Here is a 21,697-nt window from a genome sequence, read left to right as displayed (position 1 = left end):
TGACGTTATTACGGCTACCATTTTGTTTGTTTACTTCGTTTCCATCAGTGCTTCGTGAGATAATTTAACCTAACTAATCTACCTTTAAAAGTAATAATTCAAAGTGAAAATTCATAGAAAAATTAAAATTTTTTAATTTAAATCAAATTTAATCCACTTGAAATAAAAAAGTTAACATCTGACAATAATCTTTTGCAAAATTAAGACACATTTAATTCAATATTAGTGGTCAGCAAATTACAAGTCTTTAGAATACCCAAACAAATATGGTAGATTCACTTTCGTTTTCTCAGAGTTTTGATGTTTCGATTTGTTCCATTTGTAATTGAGAGGTAGCATGAATAATCAAACTCAAACTCTTCTTCAAGAATGTTTAGTTAGTACTGGTCATGTTGAGTGCTGTGCAATTTTTCGAAGAAAAGATATCCTACTGCGTGCAAACTCAAATGGCTTTACAGTAAGTGCTGCTGGCTAAAATTATGAAAATGAAAACAGTCCCATCTCCAGACCAGACAGTGCTCTTTTTTGAGGGACAGGACAGATTTCGATCAAATTTAAATCTGAGGGGCAGAAAAGCTCAAACTTTTACCATATTTTCAATGTATTTTGAACAAGTTTGGCAATTTCAGGGGAGGGTTTTCAATTTTCCAAAATTCCTTGGGGACAGCAGCCTAGCCTAGCCATGCCATAAACTGATAAGTTCATTGTTGCATTTAACCATGGCATTCTGTTATTCTTGAATATGATAGACTAGTTCCATCATAGTAGCGTAGATATCTTTTAAAACAGGATTCACATTCAAGACCTTATTTTCGTCTGAGGGTTTATTTGACTTCAAATAAATTTTACTTGTCGCTTGTGCTTGTGTTTTATGTTACACATTTTTTATAAGAACACAATATAGGCGTCACTGGCTAAAATATTAAGAATAAGTTAGAAACATTTTAAGAGTTTTTGGACTCTAAAACACCCTATTTCTTAGGAAAACTGACAAAAACACTCTCCAAATGGTGAAAATAAGAACATGTTAATAAAAAAGAACATTTTTAGGCTTATAAAACTCATAAAAAGAACACTTGAAGGCAATTTTGGATGTTATTATGAAAAATAGGGCGTAACCATGAATATGAAAAATACAGTGATTGTCGCATTTTCTTTTTTTACCTGTTTTCATTGTTTTTTTTCTGTCGCGTTTTTTTTATTTGACCCGTTTTTATTTGACCAATTTTTTTTTCGAAAGCATGCAGCGGTCAGCAATTTTTAAACATCTATTTCCCAGGCATAGTCTTCCTGGAAAGTTCAATTTGTTGGCCAAAAGTTTCAAAAATCGTATTCCTAGAAATCCAATTTGTCGAGTAAAAGCTACATCTCCTGGAAAAGGGACACAGGCTCTTCGACTGCTTCTGTTTTTTGAAGGGGAAGGTGTGTGGGGTTACCTTAAAGTGTATATTTTCGCGGTTAATTTTAACCCAGAACCGTGTTTCATGAGTACTACTAATTTTCGCGATCGTTACTTAATTTTTCGTATTAAATTTTGCGATTCAAAAAGTTGGATTTTTTATAAAAGGAAAAAAAGACTGATTTGCTTAAAACATAACGTATAAGATAGAAAACTAGTACTTGCGTGTATTTTTTTTCGAAAATTTAAACCTTAATAAATATTGCGAAACTTAGCCAAAAAAACTCGCGAAATTAAGTACACGCAAAAATATATACACTTAAGGTATAACTCTATTATAACTAACCTTCAAGAAGCAGGTCTTGATTACTTCCTTACTCAGAATCCAATTCAAAATGGCGCCTGGGATTTACTTTTGGTGTTGGTCAATTTTTTAATTTTCTACAAATTCTCAGTGGCTTTCAAAGGAAAGTTCAAAGTTTTAAATGTTGTTGATTTAGTCTATTGTAGCTCTGACTTACACCCACAGTGGTAACTGCTCATATTCATTGACCTAAAGGCTACTAAAGTCTGTTTCGAAAGTTGTATAAATTAAACATTGGTTTCACTTTGATGTTTTTATTATTTTTGGTTATTTTGGTTCAAATATAAACAAAATTATTCCAGGTATGTTTTCTTATCGCGATGTACTTGTTTCTATCTCATTGATGATAATCAATGCGTTTTTTCAGAATGATTATAACTTAGTGTGTACGAAATGTGTATCAGTGTTTCAACGTCAAAAATGTTGATTCGAGCACCAAGAAGATGACTAATTTAGTCTTCACTTGTATTGTGGGATACTTAGACGCTACAGTAGAATTAGAAAGAAAACGTGATAAAAAAAAGAAAAAAAGAAACCGAGCTGTTCCTCCCTCACAGGAACCAATGTTCCGCCTCTGAGAATTCCTCTGAAATACAAAAGGTTGTTGTCTAATATCGGAATTCCGTGAAATTTTTGAACGAAAAAGGGCCGATTCCCCTCTTTCACTAACCGTAAACCCCCCCCCCAAAAAAAAGTATATGAATCGAAGTAACCCCAATTTGATCGAGTTCATTACATTTCTGTTCAGAATTTTGGTTAAGAAAGGTCAGTGAATCTTTCTAAAAGCATTTTTTCGATTGGTTTTACTTTTTTAACAGCATGTAAAAGTGGTGAAATTCTGGGAAGACTAAGTAGAAGTACACGCTTTTCTTTTTATGAGAATATCTTCTATAAGATTATCAGGGTGAAAATTGAAAATTGTTAGACTTAATTTGAAACTTTGAGACATTATATTTTAGCTCCCAATGTGCACTCAAAAGTCTCAAACTCTCAAATTGATCATTTCTCGTGTTTGTATAAAAGTCAAGTCTAAAAATGTAAGAATACGTTAAGATTATTTCACCCTTAATTTTATTGGCGATTTCTTAAAAATACTTGACCCTCATCCAAAGTACACTATTCTTACAAAGCGTAATAAGATAAATCCTTGCTTTTTTACCCCTCAAATTTTTTTATAGCTCTCGATACAAGAAATGGAAGATCTCAGTAATACATTCTCGAACTTATCTGAAACTCATAGCCGAGGAATACTTTTGAAAGACACAAATTACAAAGTCATTCGTGCCGACAAATATTCTATCTATGGAAAAAAGGTGAGCGCATTGATAAGTTTTCCAAAATAAAAAGGTTGCGAGGCCCTTGCGTGGTCAAGAATGTTGATAAATGATATGGTTTCTTTAGTAACTACTGACTTTGAATTCTTGGCAATCATCAAAAAGTAAACTATGTTTATTAATCAAGCACTTTACACATTTGAGAAATACAAAAAATTTAATCAAATTTTACCGAAATTTAATAAAGCAAATGGTGAAAATTAGTAATCTAATCTCTCGGGTAACTCTAAAAAAATTCTCTTTCTGCCAAAATTCCTTTTCCTTTAAGGTGATTATTAATCTAGCTTCTATACACTATTTCGACCGTAGCCACCTATTGCTGTGTGTGCGGGCATTTTTTGTCCGTTTTACCACCCTAAAACCGCCCCAGTCTTTTTTTCGCGTCTGAAGACAATAGAAAAGAGTGTAAAAAAAGGATTGGATCGAGTTTAAGATGGCAAATTAAATAATAAAGTGGCACGTGCCTGACCACGCGACTACGGTCGAAAAAATATATTGGTTGGTACACTTTTCCAAAAAGTTTGGAAATAAGATGATGAATCTTTACCTAGAAATTTCAAATTTATCACATGATTTTACTTTATTTTAAGGGAAAAGAAGGGCTTGTAATGATTCGCACTTCAATTTTGATCATTTTGGCGTTATACTCGGCTGATATGTACCCGAGCATTGTCGTAGAAGCTGTTGAAAAGTTAGGTAAGTTGAGTTAGTTTATTGTATATTTGGCAATAGTTTCGTACTTTAAGACGCTAACCCTAACTAAACCTAACAGGGGGATCAGTAAAAAACCTTTTGAGTGCATGAGAGTATATATTGTTCAAGAGGTATCGAAAAATCTTGAAATATCTTTTGAAATATTACTTTTGAAAAAAATTGTGTCGCGAAAATATCTGCTCACAAAAATTTATTCACTTTTGATGATTTTCTGAAATTTCGAGATTAAAAAAAGTTTTTTTAGTTTTTTTGAAATAATTTTCGAACTTTTTAGGTGACTATCTTCGCGAAAAGGGAAAGTGATGACCAATCAATCGAATAGAAGATTCTCATGCTTTGGACGGTTGATACAACCTATGGTTGGACTACTCGATGTATGAATAGTCATAACTTTTCTGGAAAGAATGGCAGAACTATAGTCTCCGCTTTTTCATGATACCCTGTTTCAACTAAGAATTCGGTTATCTGGGTTTTTAGAAATCTTAGAATCTTCAACCCACGGGAAGTTAGGACCTTGGCGTCTATTTAGATTTAAAACATTCTGTTTTTTGGACAACTAAGAGCAAATGTTGCATATAGTATTTATTAAATTTAGCTGGCCTTACTAATGTATAATGTAGTTGTTTGAAAATGACACTAATAGTATTTTAAAGTATAAGTGTACTTTCTGGTGTTTTATGAATTGCGGTATTTCCTTTTTAGGGGAGAACCATGCCGTTCTAAATCTTTAGGCCTAGCATGCGTTCAGCCGATGGATTTAAAATGCCATTGTGAGAACCTTAAACATTGTTCATAATAGTTTGTATTTATTTTTATAAAGTAAATTCCTTAATTTCACTGTAAATTCTTTTATTTTAAAGAAACTCCTTTTCTATGAAAAGATATTCAAATTCACTACGCAGCTAAAATCATGTAAAATTTTATAATTGTTGATGATGATCATGTGATCAACGCTGGAAATTTCTACTTGCATGTATTATGAATTTATTATATCATAAATTCAAAATTTCCATGTCAGTGTACCTGCCTCATAAAAATGTTAATTATAGGCGAACGAGGTAAAAATCTAAAAGTTTCGTCAATCGTACACTATTGGCAAGAAATTCAAACTTTAGTTCGATGGCTGCTTATATTTCTTTGTGTGTTTGAATACTGGACTTGTTATTGTATACTGTTTTGCTCAGAATTTCATTGTTGATAACAATCATTTTTGTTGAATTCGTCAATTTTTAACACAGTGTTAGAAGCTTTGCCTGGATGTAAGTCTTTCAGCAAATTTTGTAGACATAACTCACGGGCCCCTCTCAAAAAAGGCTTAAAATTTCATCATTTTTCGAGCTATCAACTTACGGATTCTAAGATATTTTACAAATACTCTTAGGTCCAAATAAACGGGGGGTTGGAAAATTTTTTCAAATCAAATAAACGGGGGGGACCTAATTACCGGGGGGAGGGGGGGTTGGAAAATTGAGTTTTAAAAACCCTAAAAAGGTCAAAATAGACTAAATTTAGGCTTTTTAGAGTAAAAAAAGAAACTTTCCTTTTGGGAGCTGGGAATTTTTTCAAAAATTAATAAACGGGGGGGTCCTAATAACGTCCGGGGGGGTTGGAAAAAAATCAAAAAATTAACAAGCGGGGGGGGGGGCCGTTTATTTGGCACCTAAGAGTAGGCAATTTTAAATCGAACGACGCCAATTTCGATACATTTGACAGAATTTTCTCGGCTGCTAAATATTTCTAAATCTGGCCAGAGTTAAAGGTTTGGTTTTTAAATAAGAGTAATATCGTTTGCTTAATCATCAATTTTGATTCACAGGCTTTGTTCATATGGAATTGAGCAAGATTGGTCAGGAAGAGGAAAAGAAAAACATTTTTCGCTTATACTAATATATATAACAATAGACAGACACTGTCCCGATATGAAATATGTGTCTGGTATGAAACAGGAACACTTATGTAAAATATAACCATTCAGCTATTGACCGAAATAGTTAATTTTAGCAATAATAAAATTTGCTGATGCAAAGTGAGTATATTAAACGTTTGGCGAACAGGAAATCGTAGAACGAATTTTTGACATTAACACGAATGTATTAATTACCTTTTGCAACTAAAAACCTGAATCTTATCAAAAACCAAAAATAAACAAATAAATAAAAAATGCATATCATTGAGCGGGTGCACAAATTAATAATAAAAGAAAGAAATTAAAAAACCTAAGCGTAGTCTCTTACAAACAAACAAAGAAATCTAAAATACAAAGGCCATGGCTCCATTACCTCGTTCAGGTGAGCGGAACAAAAGAGAATTTATTAACCATGTAATTAACTCCAAACTGTGGCTTGAAAACTAAAATAGGCTAAAAACAAGTTGAATATTGACCGGACGTTAAATATTATGGCCTACATTGAAACCATTTTTATTATTTCCTACAGATACGATCTACCTTCGTGTATATTCTATAATGTCATGAAATCCACTATAAAAATGATTAGCATTATACGTAATCCTCAAACATAAAATATACAAAACAATATTTAAAACATACAAAAAAACTTAACATAACCAAATAAGTCCTACACCTAAGATGCGGTTAAAAAACAAAAAGTTATCTATTTCTAAAAGTATTACAATTATACAAGCTGAGAAAAGAAAATTATACCTCCAAAGATCAATGCATAAAAATAGTGTAAGTGTTTATGTGTCGTCATCATCAGTAAAAACTTAATGACGAGAATGTTAATCGGTTTAGTGGAGTGTGGAGTAGTTCGGGTTTCTTCGCTTGTATAACTTGCGAATGAAATAAACCAATCCGATCACGAAGATCATGACAAACATTCCACCGATAAACGAACCGGTATCAAAGCGGCGCCCACTTCCTTTCTTTGGTGGCATTTTGGTTGTAGTGGTGGTAGTGGGTGGAGCCACAGTGGAGGAGGCAACGGTGGATGAAGAAGAGGAGGGCGAAACGACGGACGATGTTTCATTCATTGTTGCCGACGATGAAACATTTGGGGAGACGGTGACGTTCATTGAGACAGATTCTGTGGACAATGTAGAAGACACGTTGATGGAAGACGAAGAGGGCATGATGATGGAAGACGAAGAGTTCATGGTGATTGTACTGTTGCTGTTATCTGGATCTGTGCCATTGCCTGAAAGAAAGGTGAGAAATATGACGAATGATGGAACATATTTTTGTCGAGAAACGGATAGAAGCCGTATGCTATCATATAAAAGATTCGGTTTTCGTCTTCTTGAAAATAAAAACAAAATACATATAAAAAAAATCGAAAATGAAGAAAGAAATCAACTTTGTGAAGAAGTGCGTAGCTATCACAATTTTGACAACACTGATTCTTGGATTCTTGTATCATTATCATCACTGTGAAACAATTATTCAAAAATATTAATTTAATCGTAAACATAATAGTAAAAAGCGACAAACGATCCTCGAATCCGATAAAAACGGTTGTTCTTTGAGTTTAAAAAGGCCTTTACTGTAAAGGCTAATAATGTAATGAAACTTTACGATTTTGAAGTTAGAATATTGTTTTACAAGATTACAAAGATTTTTTGGCGAGCATAGACTTCTCGCGAATTACACTCCTCTTCAAAAGCATTTTCAATGACTTTAACTTAGGCGGTATTACAAACTGTCGCAAGGTCGAAAAGTTCGGTCGCATTTCGTAAATCTGAGAGTATTAACGTCAAGCTTGGCCAACCCTACCGGGTGACCCACGAAAAAATGTAAGAGTTTGGAGGGTGACTGTGTCAGAAAAAAATTCTCTTTTCATGGTAAAGAGGAAAGGCAAACTTAAAATTTTGATGTATCAATTTTTTAATTTTGGAAAAGTAGTTATCGAGATATGGAGGTATAAAGTCAAAAGTCATTATAAAAAACAGTCAAAAAACGTCAAAAAAGACAGTATCAAATTTGTATCAGAACAAACAACTTTCCTTTGATCATTTGCTATTTCTTTGTCTATCGAATTTTAGACAATTCCCAAATCGTTCTTTTGGGAATAAATGAAAAGTACCAAAAGTAGCATAAAGAATTTTTTTCAAAATGCCTAACCATCAATCAGTTGAAAGCAGCAATCGTCAGAGCTTGTAACAACTCAGATGTCAGGAAATGATCAGAGGCGCTTTCGATGGAATTACTTCTAGGGCTCGTCGCTATATTAATGCTAGGGGTCGTATTTTTCCAAATGAATGAATATCATTAAAAAAGAATTGTCAACCTTTGTTATTCTTTTCTGAATCCTTCCGGTAAAAGAAATCAAAATATGCTTCTCACTCGATGTCTCTTTTTATTTGTTTTTTTGACTGTGTTTTATAATGACTTTTGACTTTATACCTCCATATCTCGATAACTACTTTTCCAAAATTAAAATATGATACATTAAAATTTAAGTTTGCCTTTCCTCTTTACCATGAAAAAAGAAATTAGTTAAAATTTAATTTTTCCCTCCAAACTCTTATACTTTTTCGTGGGTCATCCGGTAGTACCGGACAAAAAATTAGATCCTCTCGTAAGATTTAGAATACCATATCAAAAGTCGTAAAGAGTAAAAATAACCCTTTGCAGGATGGTTTAAACATCTTCCACACATTTTGAATTCACTCAAATTTGTTGTTTTTCAATTTGAGGGTTGAAAACAGGTACCAGTTTATTGTGATTTCGAAGTTTCATCGATTTGTATCAATTTTTTACGAAGAGGGCAAAATCCGTGAAAGTTTAGGCATTTTAGGGTCCCGAAATACTGTTTAAGACTATTTTGTGCCTTTTTAGAAGTTTTAAAGGACTTTTTGGCTGGGACAGATTTGCGAATTACCCTGTTCAAAATTTTTTAAAGGATGCATAATCATTCGCGAAAATAGCTTAATTTCAATGAAAATCAACGACAATCAATGACATTAAGCCTAGAAAAGGGACGTTTCATTTAAGAACTGGTCAAAATCAACTTTCAAAAATTAAATGTAAGTTCACTTGATGAGTCGAAACAGGAGGAAAATAATCAAAAATAAATAAACGACAGTGTTATGATTTTTTTTTCGATTAAGATTTGTGCTCTTATTTTTTGGGTTTTTTTAAAATGCTAAATTTACAAAAAGTTACAAAGGAAGTTATGAGGATAATAAAAGTTATTGTCCACCACGGAGGCGCAAGACCAAGTGAAGGGTTGATTCTTTTTGGATGTTGTAGTCGGAGAGGGTTCGGCCATCCTCTAATTGTTTACCAGCGAAGATCAAACGTTGTTGATCTGGTGGGATTCCTTCTTTATCTTGAATTTTGGCTTTGACGTTGTCGATGGTATCACTTGGTTCGACTTCCAAAGTGATGGTTTTGCCAGTCAAGGTTTTGACGAAGATTTGCATACCTCCTCTCAATCGCAAGACCAAGTGAAGGGTTGATTCTTTTTGGATGTTGTAGTCGGAGAGGGTTCGGCCATCCTCTAATTGTTTGCCAGCGAAGATCAAACGTTGTTGGTCTGGTGGGATTCCTTCTTTATCTTGAATTTTGGCTTTGACGTTGTCGATGGTATCACTTGGTTCGACTTCCAAAGTGATGGTTTTACCAGTCAAAGTCTTGACGAAGATTTGCATACCTCCTCTCAATCGCAAAACCAAGTGAAGGGTTGATTCTTTTTGGATGTTGTAGTCTGAAAGGGTTCGGCCATCTTCTAATTGTTTGCCCGCGAAGATCAAACGTTGTTGATCTGGTGGGATTCCTTCTTTATCTTGAATTTTGGCTTTGACGTTGTCAATGGTATCACTTGGTTCGACTTCTAAAGTGATGGTTTTACCAGTCAAAGTCTTGACGAAAATTTGCATACCTCCTCTCAATCGCAAGACCAAGTGAAGGGTTGATTCTTTTTGGATGTTGTAGTCTGAAAGGGTTCGGCCATCTTCCAATTGTTTACCAGCGAAGATCAAACGTTGTTGATCTGGTGGGATTCCTTCTTTATCTTGAATTTTGGCTTTGACGTTGTCGATGGTATCACTTGGTTCGACTTCCAAAGTGATGGTTTTGCCAGTCAAGGTTTTGACGAAGATTTGCATCTTGATTTGTGAAGTGTTGAGAAGTTTTTCTTCAATGAGTGTTTACTCTTCTGTGTTGTGATGTGTACTGACTTTTTCATGAACAGTTCACAGTTTTTATAGAATTGACAAGACAAAAGAAAACTGATTCGCTCATCATAAAATCTCTTATCCGATTACAAAAAATAGACTGACGTAACTTTAACTCTCCCCCTCTTTTGAAAGTGCTTATTGATGCGGTAATCGACTCTAGAATGTTCTCGAAAACATTAAAACGCACTGTGAGGGAGAACTTACGTCACTTAATAACATAATGACAGCGCGGTTAGAGATTATTATCTTTAACAAAACAGAAATGACAAACCACATTTTTTTCTCCTTTGAGAAAACACTCATTTGATGTCAGATGACAACATGCTCCCTTAATCATTTTAATTACAAACTAAATTGGACAAATTATTTTTCTTTGACATGAAAGAAGGACCTTAATTTTCTTAATTCTTTCTAAACTCTTTTGTCTTTAATTTCATTACGATTTCGAATACATTTTATTACAGGTAATTAGTCTCCCTCGCTTCAACAAAACCGAAGTTTTCCTCCAAAAACAAGTATTACAGGTAATTAGTCTCCTTCGCTTCAACAAAACCCTCGCTTCAAGATATTGATAACCGAAGTTTTCCTCCAAAAACAATTTTCTCTCCTACAAAAAATTCTTTTTTAGGGCATTAACTCGTCGAAAACACTTAATACGTAATGGACAAAGCAAAAATTAAAAACAAAATAATTTTTCGCATGTCATAAATTTTCGATTCTCTGAATTTAATTACCAGAGATATCAAAACGCTTCCAGTTTAATGAGGCTGTATTATTAAGCTATTGATTGATTTAAAAATCATTTTCAAAGCACCTTTTTATCAAAAGTTGCAATTTTTTTCTTCCTTTTTCTTCACTTGCTTGCGCGAATTTAAAAAAACTAATTAGTGGAAAATATAAGCGCATTCAATCATTTTTCCATGATGCTAAATATTTATACGACAACTGGTTTGAAAGTTATGACCAAAAATACAAACACTACACTCCTTTTTGACAGACTTTAAGAGCGACATAAAATAAATTTAACAGGTTCCTTTCACTTCAAAATTTTGGACCATTTTAGTATGAGAGGGTTCACTTAGTTGATTAATGGAGAAGGCATCTTCTTTTTTGGTCGGGTGTTGAAAAGTCCAGTTTTCAGAACAACTGATCCTTTCTCAAGACGAAATCACAGAACAGTAAAGAGGACTTTGGACTCAAATATTTAAGAGTTCAAAATATTGACGTATCATAATACTAACAGAGTTCGTATGTTTTTAGAATTTTATTAAAAATCAAAGAAACAAAATAACTCATTCATACGTTTTTCATCACCGTCAAAGTGATATATGCATGACCCTGAGACAACCTGGGGTCTAATAATTTCCGAAAAAAATGCGAAGAAAAATGGGAGTCGTAGCTTTGGAGGAAATTTTTTCGTTACAGGGAATTTTCCTGGCTAAATATGTCTTCTTGGTGTAAAAACGCTTGAAATAAAATCGATGTTTTGAGAATCAAGATTTTTTTTATAACGTACGCGAGTCAACAGGCAGAGAAATGGGGGAAGATAAGTTAAAATTATGTGACTTAAAATGTATTCGCTTGGGAATAACTCATACATATAAAATCTACATATAAAAAACTTTTTTTAATCTATTTGAACCATGTACCTCAGATCAAGGACACAATATAATACGTGACCTTATTTTATATCTAGTAAAAATAGAACACAGAAGAAATATCTCAAATATGCGGAGAGATAAGAAAAACGAGAGGTTTTGGATACTGATAGTTTCGTTTTATTGGTCAGCCTAAGCTGAGCATTCAAATAGGTAAAATTTTCTTCCATCATCATCATCAGCAGCATCATAAGACGGCAAAAAAAAAATCCGATTTTCCGATCTCACTACTTTGATTTCTAAACTTTCTTCCGATCGGGTTAACTTTTTGGGTACTTTTAGCGTGCGTTGTTTTTACTGATCATAATGTACAGTGTAGTGTTTCAAGATGGCGGCTCAAGCGATAAGTCAGATGTGATAAGAGCTGTGATAAGTCAGTGTTGTACCAAAGTATTTCCAGTGTAAATCTGTTGCAAGCTTCAATTTCTGTCATTTATTTTTTTAACTCGGCAAATCAAACACATGATTTTCATCAAGGGGATTCTTTTTTCTACATCCTTGAAGGTTTAAACGTTGCTCAAGTTTTTGTTAGGTTTAATTTTCTGATACTTTTATTGCTGCTTTTTAATAGTTTTTGCAATAAAAACATATTTTTCTTGTTTGCCTCCCCTTAGGATTGATGGTGTTATAATGTTATTGGAATTCGATAAAGTTTACAAAAGACTGGATGCAATCGTGCTTTTTTGGACTTGTTGGACGTGTTTGATATACCGTGAGATTGGGTAACTTGCATCAGTGGAGGCTAACTTGCATAGCCCTCAAATGAATGACCTGGCTGGTCATTAAAATACAAAGTTAAATCAAAACAAAAATGGTAGAGTAGAGCTGCGAGCAGAGCTGCGTAGTTGTATTTTAATGACCAGCCAGGTCATTCATTCGAGGGCTATGCATGTTAGCCTCCACTGATGCAAGTTACCCAATTTCACGGTAAGGCAAATCACAAAAAATTGTTTGGTTCCCGTCATTTCTACTTTAAAAAGTGGGGGTCGTTCAGTCAGTCGGTCGAAAATATTTTTCTGTTAAGAAGTAGCTACATCTTGTTGAAAGGGAATCTGTGTGGATTGATCCGACCAAATTAAAAAATTAAGAAACCGTGGATAAACTGGTTTTCGGTTTACTCTCCATTAGCATGCGGCTCGCTACTTCGATTTGAAAACTTGTAAACACAGAGCATGCAGAGGTCGACAGTGGAAATCCAGCAAAGCAGCGGAAAAGCTTTCCGACTCTCCAACTCTACCTGCTGACCGTAAATCAGGGTCGGTCAGATGACGGGAACCAAATGATGACATCACATCTCCTATTATTGGACTTGCAAAATTATGACAAATGGTCTTTGGAATTTGATCAATTATATTGATATTAATATATACAGTTCTTGTTGAAATTGATCAAACTATTTTTCAAGCAGTTCCGGACGCAGATTGTGTTTTTCTAACCTTGGCGCACGTTTTGACTGAATGATGGAATGGAATGACTGGCGATAACAGTTTATACATACCGTGAGATTGGGTAACTTGCATCAGTGGAGGCTAACATGCATAGCCCTCAAATGAAAGACCTGGCTGGTCATTAAAATACAACTACGCAGCTCCGCTCACAGCTCTACTCTACCATTTTTGTTTTGATTTAACTTTGTATTTTAATGACCAGCCAGGTTTTTCATTTGAGGGCTATGCATGTTAGCCTCCACTGATGCAAGTTACCCAATCTCACGGTATCTCTTATCAGACTTGCAGAAAGCGGACTGCAGAAAGTTATGAAAAATGGTTTCTAGAATGTAATGAATTATACCGTCAAGTTACACAACATGCACACTTTTGTCACAACTTGCACAGTCATAACAAACAGATCCATCTGGTCTTCATTTAACATTGTTTTAAAGTTTTAAAAAAACACTGCTAGTGCTTGGCACAGAAGAGAGGACTTCCAGTTGAAATTAATTGCTACTCCGCTGCCCTGTTGAATTTATTTATTATGGTCGTGTGTTTATTCTGCCAAGGCGATAAAGCGACCAAATTCATAGACCAATCAAAAGGGAGTTTAAAGCAAAACGGGGGGGGAAATGAGCTTCCCTGCATAGTTATGAATTTTAAGTTTTGCTTTCCTGACCTTGCCAAATTTTGGCTTTGACTGAATAGCAGTCAGTTTTTACGTACCTCATTGGCCTTGCAGACAACTGACAAATGGTTTATGTAATTTGACCAAGTCTACTAAAATACAGTTCCTGTTGAAATGTTATAAATATGAACTACGTTTTGCAAAGTTTTTGATGCAAATTGTGTTTTTCTGGAGTTTGCGCTTTGTGACTTAAAGTTTGTAGCTTGTTAGTTTAAAGTGTTATTGGAGTTTTATCAAGTAAAACAAAAAGTACAGTTTCTATGTATATTCGATGGATATCTTTATTTTGGCTCTTAAGTTTTGGCAATTTTCTTATTTATTTCTAGATAACACTTGGTCAGATATGGATATTGTCTACATCCAACAGAAAAAATGTATCATAACTGACTGGAATGAAATTAACAAAAAGTTTAATTACACTATGTTTCTCTTTTATTTTATAGTAATAAACTATAGCTTAATTGTTTGATGTCATAGAAACAGTATTACAATGCTAAATAGAAGTATACTTTGAGCTTCTCGTGGGGGGGGGGGGGTTGGAGGAGCTCTCAGGCTTGTTTTAAATAATTTTAAATCAAGTTATCAAATGTTTCACATTTTGTATCAAATGTTTCACATTTTGTACATTATTCAACATTTTTAGTCTACTCTGTTTCAGTACATCTCTTACATCTGATAACCCACTTATTAAAGCTATCTAGCTAAGCTCTATTTGGCTGACCTTCCAGCCTCGGCTGGTTTATTTTTATTAGGTTTGAGAAGTCTTGAAAGATTCATGATTGAAAAAACCTCCTCTAGATCATAGATAAAGCTTTGATGAGAAATTATGCGAAGGGAAAAACCTCACCAAACCGAGACATGACAAAGCATTAAAAAAATAAAAAAGGAGAAATATTTCACCATACTGTGCTAATATGTTACTTAGCAAAATGGATATTCTAAAGAAACAGCAAGGGATATCAAACTTTTTTTCGCTTTATCAACAAATCAATTTTAACAGGCTTCTACAGGCTTCTAATAATAGTTTAACTAAAAAAAAACAAGGAAACGTTAAAATATTAGGTCTCTTTTGTATATTTCAGTTCAAAAATGCTGACGTTGTTTGAATACACTGGATTAACAGTCAATCATTCCATTTAATATCAAAATCTGTATAAACCTTCAAACGACAAAATTCAAGTCTTCAATACAGATGGAATTTGTAAAATCTTTATCAAAATTCTAAATACTGTTTTCGCTGATAATATTCTATAAACCCTGTACAACCCCCAAAAACCGGGGGAGGGCTTATAATATTCTTTCTAAAATATAATCGTTTCCAGATTCGTTGAATATTATTCCTGCTTTATGTGTGTACCTACCAAAATAGACCTCTAAAATGGTTGACTGAATCTATGAAGCCTCGCAGCTTAAATTAAAAGTCATAGGCCCGGGTCATAGGTTGTATCCAAAGAACAAGCAAGAATTTCATTTCTGGATTAGAGATTAAAGGAATCGAGGAACAGGGGGTCAGTACTAAATTAGTCCATGTACTATTTTTTCGGGACATTCAATAACACAGTTTCCTCTCTAACTCGATCTTCAAGGGATCAAGACTTTTTCGAATTACAGAAGGATTAAAATTATACATTATCGTTTTACACTAGTTAGCAACTAAGGGTATCAATATTTAGTATGAATTACAGAAAGATTATAATTATAGGGGCTTAAATAAGAATGACTTGACCATAAAGACCAGAATATATTTTTCCAAAAATAAGGATGTTTAGGACATATCATTTAAGGAATTTTATTACGCATTTAACATAAAAATGATTATACCACCACATAATGTCGTAATGATTAAGATTTTAGTACTGAACCCGCTGATATAAGAAAAACAAACAAAAAGGCAACTTACCAGAAACAATGCTCGAAGCATTGGTGTTTATAGCTAACGAGGGTGACGGAGAAATGGATGAAGTAGCATTGACTTGCGGCGTTGTAAGGCCCTCAACACACACCAAAACCAAACCTGAAAAAATAAAAAAAACAGTAAAGCTTGGTTATATTATAAATTAATAAATTAGAAAGCGGTAGAAAAATCAGACTTCTTGGGGAACTTGAAGAAGGGACAGGATTGGGATCAGTGAATTCAACCCATATGATTTAAACTTGGATCTTCAGATTGAAAGTTTCCAAATTACTACCATGCTACCTGGCCTCAGTTTTTAAGTTTTTGTAGAATCTCATATCTCATATGTCTAGCAACTTGGATAAACAAATCTAATCTCAAAGAGAAAAGCGGAAAAAACAGGAAATGACCAAGTAATTGGAAAACAACCAGAACGCATAGTAGTAACCAGAAACATAAGGAAACAAGAGAAAAAAACTAGAAAACTATTGGATATAATATTGTATGGAACTTGATGGCAGTTATCATACCAGGCATAGCTTCTACAAGTCAACTACATTCTGCTATCTTTATTTTTTTATGTTTCTAAATCATTATCCTGCAGTGTTTTAACTTGGATCACTGCTCTGATTATATTCTCTTTAAAACAAACATGAATTCTTGGATAAGCAGGGCAGGCAATTTATCAATTTTAGCCACCCCATTCACTCCATCAGGTTACACTACAAACGATAGGTTTACTCAATAATGTTCATCCAAATGAATGCCAGCTAGTCAATCAGAGTCAAGACCAAAATAATTTTGGATGACACTACTGTGTAAAATCTCACAAGTCATTGGGAATTAAGAAGAACAGCTACATCCTGATTCTTATGAAAATATTTGTAACTTTATTTTACGTTAATCACTGAAATGTTCACTCTGTCTCGAGGAAAAACTTGAAATCACTACATTTCTAAACCTTGGCCTCAAGGAATGAACTGATTTCAAAATGCTGTCATGTGAAGAAGTTCACTTCAAAACTCCAAGACACCAAGGACTAAACTGATGTCAATTTTTGACAAAGACTCTGCCATGTCAATTTTTTGTAAGAGCAACGAAACTTTTATTAGTTTTTATCATTTAAAATTGCAAAAAATACTGCAGTGCCATGGGATCATCCCCCTAGGAAGATGGGGGAAATCAACTTTTGTCCTGGAGTAGGAAGCGAATATTTCACCTTGATGGGGGGACTAATGCAAATGGGGTTTCCAGGAAATTTTATGGGTAGTGGGGGTAGAAAGTGCAAAGATTAGGTATAATATTTCAAATATCTTAAATGAAGAAACTTTGGCGGGAAGAAAATTTGGCGGATTTGGTGAAAATCCTCTAAATTAAGTTCCCACCAAATTTAATTTTTTCGTCATCCGCCAAATTTAAGTTGCTCTATTTATTCCCCAAAATGTGTGCTATTTCAGGCTTTAAAACAGGTTTTTCCTTTTTTAGAGGCGTTTTTTGGACCATGTAGAGAAATTTGGTACATGGGTCCAGAAACATGTTAGAAATAATAAAAAAATACCCTACATCCGGGAAGATGGAAAGACCTAAAATCCTAACTCTAGCTAAAAAAGACTGCAAAAATTTGGTTAGTTAAAAATTAACTTAGGAAAGCTAATCAAATTTCTTAATTCAAGACAAGGTACTTCCTTTCAAATCTTCAGCCGGCTTTCCCAGCAAAGACAGCAGAAAAATCCCTAGAAAGTCTGTGGAATCTTAGTCCGGTTGGAATCTTACCCAAAACAATGTTATACCAGGATATTCTTCTTAGTGAGAAGATAAAAAATAGGGTCACCTTTCAAATTTGGATTACATGACACTTACAGAAAAGATATCATGTTGAAGATAAGAGATCTGACCTTGAAAAAAGAAGTGTTGCATCTGGTTGCATTTAATATTTTTGCAATCTATACAGACAGGAAATGTTTAGATCACCTGTTGATAAGAATAAGATAGGATCTTGAAAAAAATTTTCTTTCTTCTTTCTTATTATATCACCCAATATGTTCCTGCTCAAATGTGCCAAATTTCATCTCTACAGAACAAACTCCTTCAAGAATGGAAAACTTTAATCTTTCTGTCGATCATTTTCTCAAACGAAGAAAAGGTTTAGGATAGTGCGGCAGATCATCAGTGGATAGTATTCAACTATCATTATTTCTTTATTTTCATTTCTGGAGCTTTTGCAAAAAATAGAAGAATCAGGAAAAATTGAAAAGTTGAGTTTATTGCTTTATTCAAATACGGGACACAATCTTTGGGAATTTAATTTTGCAGTTCACAGCTTAAAAATTCTAAAGTTTTTTTGAGTTTAATTTTGCAGATGAGAGAATTTTTTGTTTAAGATATGGCCTATTCTGCCCTAAAGAGACTAATTTAAGAGGTGATTAAAATCCTGAATATATTTAATTTCGCGGCTTTGTCAAAAAACCACAAAATTATTAAATTCCGTGAAAATTTGTTCTGCAAAAATTTCTTCTCTTAAAGTTCTGAGTTTGAAAGATCTTCTATGTGGCGTTTTTTGCAAATTCAAAAATCTGATTTTTATCCTGCTTTGGTTTTAGGACTTTGGCTTAACTGCTTGCATGCAACATTGGGTACAAAGTCCAAATGTGTTTCTCATAAATTTTGTATGAAGAGTTAGAACTGTACTGCCTGTAGATGACTGATGTTGTTATTTTTTGAAAATGATTATCTAGTGTGACCTAGTGTGAACTGCCTATCTTATTTTATATTAAATGGCAAATTTAATGTGACCGCCGTACCACATGTCACAACATATTCATCTTTCTACATCAAATAAATTCCCACATTTTGATAACTAATAGAGATTAAAATGGCAGAAATTTTCCAGGATGGTTTGCCTGGCTCCCTGTTGAGACCCTGGGGATACTACTGTAGGTTTTCCGGTATTTCAAAGCCAAAGTTTAGAAAATTGGCCCTATGGGAAACTGAATTTCGATATTTTTGCGGCCCTTGACAATATTTCCAATTTTCAGCTAAAAACTACCAGACTTTATTACCCTTTGAGGAAGCCAATTTTTTATATAATTTGTAATTTTGGGACTCTTTCAGAGAGTAAGGAACTGGATTTTGTTGAATCGGTCTATTCAATAACAAAAGACCGCCGCGTTCTCCTAAAAAACTATTGCTAATTTGTTATTGTACCTATCTCTTCAAGAGACAGCCATAAGGGTCCCTTTTTCACACCCTCAAAAGTCCCTAAATCAAAAATCAACTCCCTCAAAGGGTCATAAACTCTTGAAATTCGGACTAAAATTTGGCTGAAATTTTGGGGAAATAGTCTCTCTCACTACAGTATAAAAGGGTAACCAGATAAGGGCTGTTCATAATTTTCTTATGCGCACGGTAAGCCTCTGAAGGTGCTTGAAAATTAAGCATCTGATGAGGAAAATAGTCCTCCCGCGGAAAATGCTACAACAAGAATCTTGTTGTGCGTCGGAAAGTCAAAAACTGATACGGTGCCCTAATCAGAAACACAATCACGCAACTTCGTTGTCATTCATAGTCCTTTTAGAAGAACGCGGTCCTTTTGTGAGATTGCTGCATGTTCGTCAGATTGTTATGTTTTTGCACATCCCTTTAGAGTTTCAGCGTGGTGTGCAGAAAATAATCACCTGATCTTAGGTTATTATAAAAGGATGGCAAAAACATAAAAAAATGGACAAAATTTTCACAAAATTCAGTCAATTTCTCGCAAACCTAATGCCCCCAGGAAGGGACCCTTACAGCTTGCACATTTCTGACAATCATTTTCACAAAGAGTACCACCCCCACCCCCAAGCAGAGAGTTGGCAGGTAGGATGATACGATACTATAATGCTTAAAGAAATCCAAGGAATAATTGACACGTTCAAGTTGCAACATGATCTCAACATAGTTTATGATTGGACTGAGAACAATAACATGAAACTAAATAGTTGTAAATTCGAACATTTGAAATACGGTAAAGATACTGAATCAAAAAGTTTATCAACCTATTTCACTAACAACAAAACTGTAATTGAAAACAAAAACTCTGTCAAAGATCTTGGAGTGTGGATGAGTAGTGACTGCTCATTCACTGATCACATCAATAAAATTATAGCAAAAGCTAAGGACATTTCTAGTTGGATTTTGAGAACATTCAACAACAGAAGCAGTGATGTTATGATAAGATACACCTTTTCGCCTTTCTATCCGCTATATTGAATTGTATGCAAAAATTATGGTGGCCGAATTGCCGTGGTGAAATTCCCTTAGAAAGTATGCAAAACATATGCAAAAAGAAAGTATTAATATAAAACTTACATGCATAATTTGCATTATATTAAAGTGTAATCTTGTAGAAGAAAGATTAAATTTGCTTCTTTTGAAAACTAGAATTAATCAAATTTACTCATCTCTTAAAACAAGCACTTCAAAAAATCATAACATTAGACATAAACTCAAGCTGAAAAATCACCTGGAAAGGTACAAAACTAATCCTTATTCGGCTGACGGTAAATTATTCTCCTGGGAATAAAACCGTCAGACGATCAAATCAAAACATTGATCTGAACCCTCTGAACGTGTGACGTCATAATTACTGCTTTCAGTTTGCATGTTTTGAAAGTTTGTGTGTGTACTCCGTCTTGGTGGATTTTTTTTTAATGGTATGAAAACAGAATATGCAATGTCTTTAAGAACAAATTTCTAAAAGGCTTTTGTTGTTCTGTAAATATTTCTTTTTGGATTGAGAAATTCCATCTTTTATTGTTCTAATGATTATAATATTTCTTTATAAGATGCTTTGTTGTCTTTTTAATCTTTGTGTAAACTTGCATATGTTTTGCATATTTTTCAACTAAATCCAACCACGGCTTTTTCGTTCCTCTATTTTTGCATACAATTCAAGATGGCGGATGGAAAGGCGAAAAGGTCTATTATGGAAATCCTTAGTTCTCCCTCACCTCGACTACTGTTCTCAGCTTTGGTCACCAAGCAGCATCCACCAAATAGACCTTTTTTTAAAGAGGCAGCCATGTTGAATAATCATGTACTCCAGCATAAAAACAATGATACAGCCTTGCATAATTTTTAAAATATGCATGATATAGTAATTATGCATGGCTGTATCATTGTTTTTATGCTGGAGTACATAATTATTTAATATGGCTGCCTCTTTAAAAAAAGGTCTATTGAACAGATTGAATCCGTACAAAAGAACTTCTTCAATAAAATCAAAGGCCTTAGTGCTTTCGATTATTGCTGGGAACAATTGAAAATGTTCCAAATGTATTCTCTACAAAGGAGGAGGGAGAGATACAGAATTGTTTATATTTGGTCGATACTAGAGGGTATAGTACCAAATTTCAGCCACACTGAAGGAGATGGCACTGTAAGAGGTGGTGTTGTCTCGTCTTCAACTACAAGCCGTCATGGTCGAAAATGCCAACTACGAACAATCGAACAAAGTTAACTTTCGCAAATTTATTTGTGAGAGCTTAGCTGTACAGGGTCCAAAACTCTTCAACAGTATTCCCTCTGACATACAAAATATCACTGGCTGTTCAAAAGATTCATTCAAGATAGAAACGACTCGATAAATATCTGTGCTCTATACCCGACGAACGTCTCACTACATCGCGACAAACAAGATTGGCTGAATCAAAATGCTCTTTTCGATCAAATTATACGTGTTGGGCTCAACGAGCTGGACAGATGAATATCATCAAATCAAACTGAAGTATACTGACTGAAGTAAGTATGAAACTTGCTTGCTTCCTTTTTGAGAGAGTCATCTCCCCAGCACCCAGACAGATATTCGACTCCTAGACCTAGATGGCTTAAAAATGTAAAATATTTACTCACCAAAGAATAAAAATGAAAATATTTGATTGTCCATGATGAAAAATCTAAGGAGTACTGAAAATTCGTTTGGAACAGAAATGGCTGGCTTTCACTTCCCTCTTTCCCTTTTGGCTGATATAATTATAAGCACGAGTGACAGGAGTCGCGCAGAGCCGAGGGTCCAGTGACCTCTAGTCTCCATGAAAACGA

At 34.2% G+C, this 21,697-nt stretch overlaps 4 protein-coding genes across 5 annotated transcripts in view; 2 read left to right on the top strand and 2 right to left on the bottom strand.

Moving 5' to 3' along the window:
• LOC136811513 (L-seryl-tRNA(Sec) kinase-like) overlaps positions 1–21,697 on the top strand; it is a 402,790-nt gene that overhangs the window by 80,217 nt on the left and 300,876 nt on the right. The gene's annotated exons all lie outside the window — the stretch shown is intronic.
• LOC136811525 (profilin-4-like) lies at positions 299–4,578 on the top strand. Of its 2 annotated transcripts, XR_010847244.1 has the most exons (5): positions 299–457; positions 2,942–3,076; positions 3,688–3,793; positions 4,086–4,185; positions 4,514–4,578. XR_010847244.1 is itself a non-coding variant. In XM_067068149.1 (4 exons), the coding sequence occupies exons 1-4, from the start codon at positions 338–340 to the stop codon at positions 4,112–4,114; spliced, it is 390 nt and encodes a 129-aa protein (XP_066924250.1). In that variant the 5' UTR covers positions 299–337; the 3' UTR covers positions 4,115–4,229. The 2 variants fall into 2 exon arrangements, 1 of the variants encoding a protein (XP_066924250.1); XM_067068149.1 differs by lacking the exon at positions 4,514–4,578 and having other exon boundaries at positions 4,086–4,229.
• Positions 5,882–21,655, bottom strand: LOC136811520 (porimin-like). Its single transcript, XM_067068143.1, has 3 exons — positions 21,509–21,655; positions 15,626–15,739; positions 5,882–6,966 (listed from the first exon to the last, which is right to left on the bottom strand). The coding sequence occupies exons 1-3, from the start codon at positions 21,540–21,542 to the stop codon at positions 6,560–6,562; spliced, it is 555 nt and encodes a 184-aa protein (XP_066924244.1). The 5' UTR covers positions 21,543–21,655; the 3' UTR covers positions 5,882–6,559.
• LOC136811514 (polyubiquitin-B) lies at positions 8,926–9,996 on the bottom strand. Its single transcript, XM_067068137.1, has one exon. It carries the CDS (start codon positions 9,875–9,877, stop codon positions 8,960–8,962), a length of 918 nt encoding a protein of 305 aa, XP_066924238.1. The 5' UTR covers positions 9,878–9,996; the 3' UTR covers positions 8,926–8,959.

The sequence above is a fragment of the Clytia hemisphaerica genome, unplaced genomic scaffold (assembly GCF_902728285.1).
Source record: "Clytia hemisphaerica strain Z4C2 unplaced genomic scaffold, Clytia hemisphaerica genome assembly, whole genome shotgun sequence".
NCBI classification, from domain to species: Eukaryota; Metazoa; Cnidaria; class Hydrozoa; order Leptothecata; family Clytiidae; genus Clytia; species Clytia hemisphaerica.
Note: the sequence above shows the minus strand (reverse complement) of the source record. Positions and strands in the feature narration are given on the sequence as shown.